The sequence below is a fragment of the Cyrtonyx montezumae genome, unplaced genomic scaffold (genome assembly GCF_038088225.1).
Source record: "Cyrtonyx montezumae isolate F1298 unplaced genomic scaffold, pur_monq_1.0 scaffold_3, whole genome shotgun sequence".
In the NCBI taxonomy this organism is placed as follows: Eukaryota; Metazoa; Chordata; class Aves; order Galliformes; family Odontophoridae; genus Cyrtonyx; species Cyrtonyx montezumae.
The window spans coordinates 108,772,607-108,783,452 of record NW_027072034.1 but is presented as its reverse complement, the minus strand read 5'-3'; the positions used below and the strand labels follow the sequence as shown (position 1 = coordinate 108,783,452).

The following is a 10,846-nucleotide window of genomic DNA, read 5'->3' as shown; positions in this document are numbered from 1 at the left end:
GTCACCTAGGAGACAGACTGCTGTGATAAATGCCCGTTATTCTAAGCCAGTGTGGCCATTCATGTGTCCTTAGGGACCTGGGTAGCATTTTATCTTTATAGTCATATGCCTGCGTAGTTTGCATTGTCTTGAGGTGTGCAGCACTGTACAGACATCTAGAAGAAGAGATGAAAAATATGCTTTTTTAAACAGGTACTAAGTTTTGTCTCCTTTATACTGTGTAGTACTTTGGACTGTCCCTTAAGCAATGTAGCAGGTTTCTTCATTCTACCTTGTCTCTGTTTCTATTGCATTCTCCATTTTAATGTGTAAATTGTAATCTATTGCTGCAAAATCAGGGCCATCGTGTTTTTAGCATTTGAGAGGAGCTGGGCTAAAATTGCCTGTAATAAATAAAGCCTAAATTATTTTTCTCTTCAAGAGGAAAGAACTGGCCAAATACTTAAAATGCCTGATGCCGTAGATGGGTAAAGCCCCACAGTATACTTGCTGAGCCAAGTATACACAGGATACCAATTGACAAGTCTTGTTTTTCCACATGGATCAGAACCAGACTTTCTTGAAAATGCAAAGGTGAGTCTAGCCATGCCTGAAGTATTAGATGAGCTTATTTTATTACCCTGTCTTCACAGACAGATCTGCTGTATAAAAACCAACAGGAGAAACCATACTGTGCTATAGCAAGACAAACACAGTAAGGCGAGTCATTTGAAGCACATGCACAGATCATCTCTACAAGGCCTCCCAAAAACAACTTGGGCAGGGTTAGAACTGGATGCAAGTACTGCAAGGAATGGCACACTCCAAACTAAAGGCTACAGCCAGACCAGACATCAGTCTCCAAGAATAAGTTCTGGGATCCTCACATCTAATACCGAGACGGAATAGTATTCAGCCTCATCAAGTCCTAAATTCAGCAGACGCGCAGACAACACAAAACCATTTAGCTTTGCATTGCCCTGAACTCTAGCTCTTAGCTTGACAGTTACCTCATTGAGAAGCAGAGTTGGTTTGGATTCACTAGGATTTTTTTTATTTTTCGTTACCAACAGATTACAGACAAAATAAAACTTGTAATTTTATTATTTCTTACAAATAAAAGTGGTTTCTGAACAGTGTGGAAAAATGAGAAGTAAACTCTAACCTTACTTCTCACCAGCCTATGTACTCCCACAGTAATCCTTCAGGTTGATTACAATGGGGCAGTACTAAATACAGCTGAGAGGTTCTTCAAATAACTAAAGGGAACACAGTTCTTCTGTGGAGATTCCCTTAGGAAGGAGGACCAGGGTCATTGCCAATTTCTGGGACTCTACTGTAGTAGCTTACTTTTAAAACAGCAGGCTAAAATAAGCAAAACACATTTGAAAGTCCCAGGTCACTCATGCTTTACTTTTGGTTGTTATTGTTAATGAAAATTTTCCTCCACAGAGTCTTCCAGCCACTCTGCCCCAAGACTGTAGCATTGCTTAGGGCTGTTCTAGCCAAAGTGCAGGACCCAGCACTTGGCCTTGATGAGCTTAACCCCGCTGTTCTCAGCCCAGCTACCCAGCCTGTCCAGATCCCTCTGCAGAGCCTTCCTACCCTCAGGCAGATCGACACTTCCTCCCAAATTAGTGTAATCTGCAAAATTACTCAATGCCCTCATCCAGGTTATCAATGAGATCTTGAATAGGACAGGCCCCAGTTTGCTGGGGAACACCAGTCATGACCAGTCACCAGCTGCATTTAACTCCATTCACCACCACTCTCTGGGCCCAGGCTGCCAGCAGAGTGTACCTGCCCAGACCACAGGCTACAGCTTCTCTGTGAGAGTATTGCGGGAGATACTGTAGAAGGCTTTGCTGAAGTCTAGGTAGACTACATCAGCAGCCTTTCCCTCATCCACCTGGTGGTGTGTCACTCAGTCACAGAAGGAGATCAGGTTAGTCAAGCATGACTTGCATTTCATGAACCCAAGGATGACCATCATGATTTAAAGTACAGGTAGCTTAAGGATACACAAAGATTTGTATAAATGTTAGTTCTTATAACAATCACATAGAATTTAGGTGTTTGGAGCCAAAGAGGTAGCCAGGGGACACCTGTAAGATGCCCATAGAATGAGGATGGCAGGGCATATTGCAACCTGCACAGCTGTGAGACATCATCTTCCACTGCCTGAAGGCCTGGAAGGAGAAGGAAGGGGAACTACCTGTCAGAAAGGCAGCTGAAGGGGTGAAAGGAGACCTGCAGAATAAGGTCAAGAAGCCCCTGAATACCACTTTCATATATACTGTCTGATTTTTGGGTGGTCCTTGTGTGGAGCAAGGAGTTGGACGCAGAGATTATTATGGGTCCCTTCCAAATCAGGATATTCTATGATTCTACGACTCTAGGTCAGCCAGGACTAAGGGCAAGTCTTGAGACAGAGGTTGACTGGGCCTCATCCTGCTGGCTGCCTTGGGATCCCAGGAAGCATTACAAACACCAGAGTCCAAGGCCCTGCAGGGGAGGAGATACAAAACTCCTCAGGGATCACTGACCTGCCATCAGTGTACAATCGGAAATCCAGCTAGGGCCAGAAAGATGCTGCACTCCAAAGGTAACATTCCCAAATACTGGACTTTTTGTCCTGACCAGTGCAGAGAAGGCCAGAAAGATGAAGGTATATGCAAAGACTAAAGCCAGGATGCGTGGCCAGGTTTCACACTCATGAGGGCTGAGGTACAGGAGATGGGGAGGGCATCATGCTCATCTCCAAGGTTTCCCTTTGCAGCCAGGCCATTCACCACAGTCAGCTCAGCAGCTGTGGCTTGCTGGAGGTTATTTGCTGTAAGCCCTTTCCCTCTGATTTCCCTCACCAAAATCCCTGCCCATGCCACCTGTGATCTGAACCACCTTGATCCAGATCCTCAACACTGCTCCAGAAACACTGCAAACTGCAGCTGGCACAGATGATGTTAGCCACTGGGCAGGCTGCAAAGCAGAAGCTGACAAAAGCACAAATAGGAAAAGAGATAAGAAATCTGGTGTGAAAGAAGGAAGTGGTGAAGGACGTGCTGAATAGGCAGCTTTAGACATAGGATTAAAAGTCCAGACCTTTTCTTGGCAACTTCTGCTAAGTGTGCAGTGACTCACCAGGAACACAAAAATGAGAGAACTGGTGATGCAAGTGTCAGCTTCACAACACCCACTCCACAGCTACAAATGGTCATCTCTACAGAAGTATCCCAATGAAGCAAGCTCCTCTTGACCCCCACAGCTGCCTGAACCACTCTAGCAGCACAATTCCTATTACTGGGTCAGTTATATACAACAGCTGTCAGGGCCATGAAAAGAAAGTGCAACTCTCCACCCAGCTGAGACGGTGATGACTTGGCTCGTGTTTTTTCCTCTCACATTTTTTTATGACGCACTATCAGGGAGGAGCACAGCATCAGGATCCCAGAACCCTCTAAACCAAAACAGAAAGCAGAAGGCATAAAGTCTTCTGTAACAGGGGTTGTGCGTCAGAGCTCAGATAGCACAGGACCTGGCAGCAGCCACAGGCAGGATCTGCTCCACAGCATGTTTCAGCTCTGCACTCATCCTGATGGGCAGCCTGTAAGTATTCTCCAGTGGTGTCCCCCACCTCTGCAGTGCCATAGCAATGGGGGGAGCTGCAAGGGGAGGAAGCGGTGCTGTCAGGACGAGGAGGGGAGCAGGTCCTCCTTTCCTCGGCTGCAAAGGACTGTCAGCCTCTCGGTTTTGGGTTCTGCACAGCTCTGCAAGGCATCACCCCAAGGTCAGACCAGACCAGAGCTGCATGCCTCCTGTCCTGCTCCCTCTGCCTGCCTGCAGCTTGCTGAGGGGAAGGTGCTCCTAGGCTGCAAACAGAGAGAGGGAAGGCACAAGCCGTCCTAATTCCAGCATCCCAATGAGCCCTGGGTTGCACACAGATGCCCCAGGCAGCTCTGGAGCCCAAAGCTCGAAGCCGAGATGTGGAGCTCCAGCAACGTCCACCCTGGAGGCACAGCAGCAGAGCCAGCTGGGGGCTGGCCACGCATGGGTTGCTCTCTTGCACCTTTGTGGTAAAGCCACAGATTCTCCTGCCTAAAATGGGCTTAGAGGCAAAAGAGCTGTCTGGGAAAGGCCCCAGCTGGATGCGGGTGACAGCTCTTTCCTGTTTATCCCAGCTTCTCAGCCACGCTGCCTCCAAGGCAGCTGGGACCAGGCTGCGGGCTCATCAACACTGCGGCTGCACCGCTGGCAGGCTGCCAGGCCTTGGCTTCACAGGCAGGCTATGTGCCCTTCGGCAGGTCACTCACTTTCTGCCCCAGCTGCCATAGGGCACCGGCACCAGCACCAGCAGGTCTGTGGGGTGGGCAGCGGGAGGCTGCAGAGATAGATCTGCCTGAGGAAGGAGCGGGGCTGCACCAATAGGAAAGGACAAATAGGACATGTGAGTCTGCGAGGAGGGGGGAGGTACCGGGGCTCCATGGGGCATCATGCCTGCAGTGATCACTCGGCAGCATGGGCACCCCAAACTGGCTCTCCCCTACCTCTCCAATTGCTTTCCATGAACCTAATTCTGATTCTAATTCTGCTTCCTCGTGTGGCAAATATGATACTACATCTTTCAATTCCTGGTTGGCTTGTTTGTTTGTTTGTTTGTTTGGAGCTGGGAACATAAACCCCATGCTTCTATTAGCCTACCTTCCTTAGGACATCCATCTAGAGCATGGATATCTAATCTTGGGGCCGCACTGAGTGAAGAGGACTTATCTTAAGTCACATATAAAACACAGTTAATGTATATAAGGCACTTTTTAAAATTTCTTTTTTACTGAAACATAAAAAGAGTAGCAAAACCATAAAAGTAGTGGACATTTGCCCTTGTTTTTGAGAAACGAATGCATCATTCTAGTTCAATGGCAGTGGTTGCCATTCTTAGTGGTTCTCAAGGGATTGGTCAGATATCTCTGATGAAACTTTACTCTTCCGGTATATCACCCTGGTCCTGGACCAAACTCTGACCACCCTGATCAACTGTAGGTGTATCTGTTGCAGGGAAGTTGGACCAGATGGTCTTTAAAGGTCCCTTCTAGCTCAAGTGTTTATGTTTTCCTGGTCATTTGTGTCTTTATAGTAGGTTCAGAACAACAGGAATCCTCTGTGTGGCCTTCCAGCTTATCCAGAAGCCCACCATGAAGAGCTCCAAGGGAGGCCACAAGAAGTAAGGCACTGACCTGGGGAAGGGGTAGATCTGTCTGGATCCTGGGACTCTCTCCATGCTGTAAGTGCTCCTCAGGGCTATAACTGTCGGGTGGGCAGGGGGAGTGGGAGCCTACGATGGAATTAAGCTGGACCAGGTTCTGAGTAAACTGATCTAGCCGTAGTGTCCCTATTCATTGCCGAGGAGTTAGACTAATGACCTTTAAAGGTGCCTTCCAACTCAAACGATTCTATGATCCTATGATCTATCTCTGCACATATTTAGTGTAGCTGTCCTGCTCTCAGACATGCAGGTGGGTGGGAGGGGGAATGCTGAAGTGCTGAAGAGTCTCCAGTCACCAGCAGTGCTGCCAGGGACTGGGCAGAAGTGTGAGCAGCGTCTTTTCAGGTGCCCTGAAAACTCAGAGACGCTGTACCAAATCCACAAGTGTCCATGGGGTGGGAATTCACACAGTGCAGCGTAGGAAGGCTGGCTGTGGACACCCAGGACATTGGGATGATGTACCATAGCACGGTTAACAGCAAAGAGGAGATAGCAGGACCACACTGTGAGCTTCTCAAGCAAACTGGTAAATGATTCATAGGAGATAATGCTTGCTTGGCAAACACAAGAAAGGGGTTGTTTGCAGTGCCTCAAGCATGAAGCCAAACCCTGTGCTGATGCTCCTGTGCAGACCAAGGTGGCCGATGCTGTAATGCTGTCTGCATTACACAGCCAGCTATGCCCCTTCCTGATGCCACTTCCCTGTTTTTCAGCATGAAGCAGCAGCTTGCAGGAAGGCACTGAGGACAGCATGCACTTCTGGGAAAACAGCAGGCAGTTGCATTTACCAAGCTACCAGTCAGAGGAGCAAGGAAGACAGCGGCTGTAGGTTTGTCATACCCACCTCCCTGGGCCCCGGTGGATGCGGGTGGGCAGATGCAGTTGGGCCTGGGGCCATTGTGATGTCACAGTGTGATGTCACAGCTGCGTAGGTACTGCTTCTCAGGCAACCAGGGCACAGGTGCATAACTCCTGCTTTCCTGACAGGACAGAGGTGAGGATGACTGCCTCTGCTATGCCCATATCCTCAAGGGGATGCAGGGGCCTCAGGGGCATGTGGAAAGTGGGTCACTGGTGGCACCAGGTGTACCAGGGCTGTGGGGGCTGGGGGTAGAGCTGCACTTCAGACTCTCTCACGCCTGAATTCTGCTCAGCCATCCAAAGATCACAAGGGATGTCCTCATCTGACCTGAAGTAAATGAGAAGCTTTTTCCCAGGATAGCTGTTAACCCCTTCCTTACTGGGCTGCAGTGCTTCTCCTGCATGCTGACACATTCCTGTCTTATTCAATGTGAGGCCATGGTGCACGGGGCATGTGTGGAGCTACGGGAACCACACTGGTCTCGTCTCTCATCCCCCCTAACACATTGGGAAGCACACAGAGCAGGGTTGAAACACTTCTGCATGGGGAGTGCCAGGATCTCTGTGGCAGGCTTAGGGCTCTCCTTGGCAAGGTACCATACCATATACTATAACCAAAGCCCCCCTCCTCCCCCCCCTTCATGTTTTGCAGCAAGGGTCCTCGCATCAGGCTTCACCACGGCAGCAAGAGAGAACATGGGCTGTGGAATGGCCCTGCTGCACTGGAGGTTCACAGGGCACCTGCTCTGTGCACTCACCATCCTGGAGACTGTTGGGACCTTGGGACTGATGATCTACGCGCTGCTGGTGGAAGCAGGGAACCTGGTCAAACTCCCTAACAAACACATCGGCTTTTTCAACTTCTGCCTGTGGAACGAGACGTCCAGGGAGCTGCAGTGCCTGAAAGTCAGCCATCTGCAGGCCATGGGCATCAGCTGGGTGGGAATGACACTGGCCAGGGTTTGTGTCTACATCTGCCCGGTCATCACCATCATCTATTCCATTTTCCTTGCAAACACGCGGTGCGCTGACAAGGTAAAGGGCTGGATAGTATTGCTCATCATACTCATCATCGAAATGTTACTCCTGTCTGCAGGCCTGGGTATGTTTCTTCTCCAAACCTCACAATGGATTAACGCCTCCGATTTCACTGGGGGCTTTCTGGCACTGCTTGGGACTCTGGCTCTGATTCTGCTCCAGATTCTCACTGTCACTATGTATATCAGCTGGGCCAAGCACATGAACCCATGTCAAAGACATTTTACCAGGAAGGCCTTGCCCATTAAAATTCAAAAATGAAGATGAGAGATGATGTGATTTTGCATAGTACATGCTACAGCTTTAATCACTGGCAGGATCCTTAATCCAAATGCTCACATCCAGTGTCCTCGTTTCATCTGGGACAGTTATTTTCTTCATTGTGTCTGCTATGATGCCGTGTTTTGGCTTTGGAATAAAAACGATTTTGATAACATACCGATGTTTCAACTGTTGCTGAGCAGTGCTGCCTAGAGCCAAGGACGTTTCAGTTTTTCAGCTTCTCACACTGTCCTGCCAGCAAGGGGGACCGAGGGGAAGCAGGGAGCTGGGAGGGGACAGAACCAGGACAGCTGCCCTAAACTGACCAAAGTGATACCCCATACTGTAAAATCCTGTGGAAAACCTCTACAAACATTTCAATTTCTCAAATATGGGTGCATCACTTAGCTGCAAATGAGTGGGAATCATGTGCTTCTTTTGCAGCCAGAACTAGGGAAAGCTTGCCAAAGAGGGTGTGGCATCAGAGGACAGACTGTCCTACCCATCCTGGGCAAGTCAAGTTGCGCTGCTGCAAGAGGGCAACAAGATGAAAGGGACACGGTGGCTATAACCTCCAACTAAACTGGAGAATAGACAGATAGAAATACATTTCACACCCTGTGCTAAGTATTGTAGCGCGATAAAAAGAAATATTTAACGGATGATTTGCTATTGTTTCACCTTAATTTAGCCCCAGGGAACTACAAAACCTCAGCAACTGCTCAGGTAGTGATGCATATGACAATGTGTGACTGCAGCAGGCAGTTGACCAGGAGGGCAGCTGCTGCTTGGGGACTGTCTGGGCAGTGGTCATCAGGAAGCAAAGAATTGCAACGTGCATCACTTGTTTTGTAAATATATATTATTATCATCACCGTTATTTTCCTTTTCTTTTTCAGTCTTAGTAAATAATTTTTTGTATCAGCTCATGAGTTCCACTTGGTTTTCTTTTCCTAGAGTCTCTTCCCCATCTCCCTGGGACCTCCTTAAGGGCTTTGAAAATAGAAGCCAAGTTAAAACAAGAAAAAGTTTGTTCTTTTCCACTGATGCTAAGTAGGTATTTACAACAACAAAAATTGCTTCTTCGAGGCTTTATTCCAAGCAACATGGGTGCATCACGCTTACCCACATCCCGTGAACCACCTTGCAGGTATCGGTCTTCCTTGGGATGTTCTCACTGTGAACTGAACCTCGAGTTTTCCAGCAGCTGCAGCATCACAGGAGTTCCACTTATGAGTGTGCTGCTGGTCCACAGCTTAGCTGAAAGCCAGTTTGTGCCCATAGCAAGTATGTGTCCTGACCTTTATTGCCCTGTGCTCAGCCCCATCCAACACAAGCTTGGAGCTCACAGTGAGCTCAGGCTCTTGTTACTGTCCAGCATGTATCACCATCCTTGAGTTTGCACAGTAACTGCATTCCTTCACTCCCTCTATCGCTGTTTATGAGGGTTCATAGTGTCACAGTGACAAGATATAGGGGAAGAGAGCACAGCAGACACGTGCCCCAGGAATGCCCACTCCGAGGATACCCAACCCTCCTCGACGGGCTGTGCCATCCTAACCCTGCCTTTGCCTGCAGGGCAACGCTAGGTGAAGAAGATCTCCCTGACGTATTTCAGAACATCCTCCTCAGAGTCGTCGAGGCCAGTGCTCTCGGCACCAGGAGGGGCTGGGGGGCCCGAGCTGTGGTCTCTGCCGTCCTCCACGCCGGTTGTGCCCCCGGGAGCCTGGCTCGGCGCTGCCCGGAGCTCCTGTTCCTCTTGGCTCCCGCTGCGGGCCTTCTCCTCGGCTCCCTCCCGCTGCAAGCTCTGACACGAGGACCATCAGCCGTCCCCACGCAGGGCCACACCAAAGGGCCGCCCCTGCGGGCCCCAGCCGTGGCCAGGCCGTTCGGCTCGGGGTGAAGGGGAACCGCGGGCTCACCTCGGCCAGCACGCCCAGCGCCGCGTCTACCAGCTCCGCCTCGTTCATGCAGTACACGGTGGCTGCCCTGGGCATCGCAACGGGGCAGCTTATAGCGGGCTGCTCTCCTGCTCCTGCCCCCGCCCTCCCCTCTCCCCGCCCGACGGCACTACCTGGGCTCCGCTTTCTGCCGCCGCCGTCGGACCCGGCCCGGTCCCCCCGCCCGCCGCTCGCCTTCCCCCGCCGCCCCCATCCAGGCGGGAAGCAGCCGCCGCCGCGCCGCCGCCATCTCGTGCGCGGCCGCCATCTTGTGCACGGCCCGCGGGCGTCCCCTCCCGGCCCGCTTCGCGCTGTAAGGTTAGCTCAACAGCCCTACGCAAACAGCGGGCTGGCAGCGAGCATCCCGGCCTCAGGCTGAGTCCTGGCAGGGCTTGTCAAGAAACAGAGGCTTTTCTTTCCAGACGCGTCCAACAGAACGGCACTTGAGGAGGACCTTACCTATTGCACTAAGACTCTGACTCCAGAGAGAGATCTCTTAATTTTTTTCCCCTTTAACAAATCACACTGACACCATCTCATTAACCCAGAAGCTATGCCCTGACCACTTCCCAGCAGAACAGCCCTTTGTACTTACACTCATTTCTGCAGATCAGTGCATCCCACATCTAAGTCCAGCTTTGGGCTGATAGCCCAGCTATCACCTGCAGCACTGTGTCCAGTTCTGGGCTCCCGGTCCAAAAAAAGACAGGGATTTCCTCAAGAGTCCAGCAGAGGGCTGCAAAGATGATAAAGGGCATGGAACACCTGCCTTATGAGGAATGGCTGAGAGACCTGGGTCTGTTCACCTTGCGAAAAGAAGACTCAGCGCGGATATGATCCACATCTATAAATAGCTAAGGAGCAGGAGGCAAAGGGATGAGGCCAGACTCTCCTCAGCATCATGTAGGGGTAGGAGAAGGGGAAACGGACACAAACTGAAGTTCTGCACAAATGTGTGTGGGAACTTCTTCACAGTGCAGTGATGGAGCACTGGCACAGGCTGCACAGAGAGCTGGGGGAGTCTCCTTCTCTGGAGGTGTTCAAGACCCACCTGGACACCTACCTGTGCAGCCTGGACTAGGGAGCTGCTTTGGCAGGGGGCTGGACTCAATCTCTGTAAGTCTCTTCTGACCCCTATAATTCTGTGATTCCATGAACTCTGCAGAAGCATCAACTGTCCATGCCAAAGACCCAGAATCCATTCAGTACTTCCCCTCAAGCACCTGCACTCCCTGACTCAGTTGACAGTGTCTTAGGAGACAGCTCTGGTGACACAGCACTATGAAGGACCAAGTAGGTTCCAGCCTTCTTATCGACCATCAAATACACCAGGCTTTATGTAGTTTATGACCCCTAATGCAAGCATTTCAAAAGGTCAGGCTCCGGATCCTTCCTGTAATTCCTGGCAGTTACTGACAAAGAACACAATGCATCTGAGCAATGCAGCTATTTTTGCTCCTGGATGACTGGCAGTGGTACAGCCCACTGAAAGACTGTCAGTGCAGGA

The 10,846-nt window shown here is 50.4% G+C and overlaps 2 protein-coding genes across 2 annotated transcripts; one reads left to right on the top strand and one right to left on the bottom strand.

Moving 5' to 3' along the window:
* The first annotated feature begins 3,454 nt into the window (after window positions 1-3,454).
* Window positions 3,455-8,323, top strand: TMEM140 (transmembrane protein 140). Its single transcript, XM_065742771.1, has 4 exons — window positions 3,455-3,585; window positions 5,111-5,257; window positions 5,953-6,068; window positions 6,753-8,323. Exon 4 carries the CDS (start codon window positions 6,797-6,799, stop codon window positions 7,397-7,399), a length of 603 nt encoding a protein of 200 aa, XP_065598843.1. The 5' UTR covers window positions 3,455-3,585; window positions 5,111-5,257; window positions 5,953-6,068; window positions 6,753-6,796; the 3' UTR covers window positions 7,400-8,323.
* A 202-nt stretch (window positions 8,324-8,525) lies between these two features.
* On the bottom strand, window positions 8,526-9,625 carry CYREN (cell cycle regulator of NHEJ). The gene is made up of 3 exons (XM_065742772.1): window positions 9,474-9,625; window positions 9,322-9,388; window positions 8,526-9,206 (listed from the first exon to the last, which is right to left on the bottom strand). Exons 1-3 carry the CDS (start codon window positions 9,605-9,607, stop codon window positions 8,985-8,987), a joined length of 423 nt encoding a protein of 140 aa, XP_065598844.1. The 5' UTR covers window positions 9,608-9,625; the 3' UTR covers window positions 8,526-8,984.
* Between the last annotated feature and the right edge of the window lie 1,221 nt (window positions 9,626-10,846).

Bases quoted from the DNA above. Each gene is read 5' to 3' on its own strand.
- TMEM140 (XM_065742771.1), top strand. From the start codon at position 6,797: ATGGGCTGTGGAATGGCCCTGCTGCACTGGAGGTTCACAGGGCACCTG.
- CYREN (XM_065742772.1), bottom strand. From the start codon at position 9,607: ATGGCGGCCGCGCACGAGATGGCGGCGGCGCGGCGGCGGCTGCTTCCC. The intron at 9,389-9,473 runs GTAGTGCCGTCG...TGCGATGCCCAG, and splicing joins CGGCAGAAAGCGGAGCCCAG to GGCAGCCACCGTGTACTGCA. The intron at 9,207-9,321 runs GTGAGCCCGCGG...TCCTCGTGTCAG, and splicing joins CGCTGGGCGTGCTGGCCGAG to AGCTTGCAGCGGGAGGGAGC.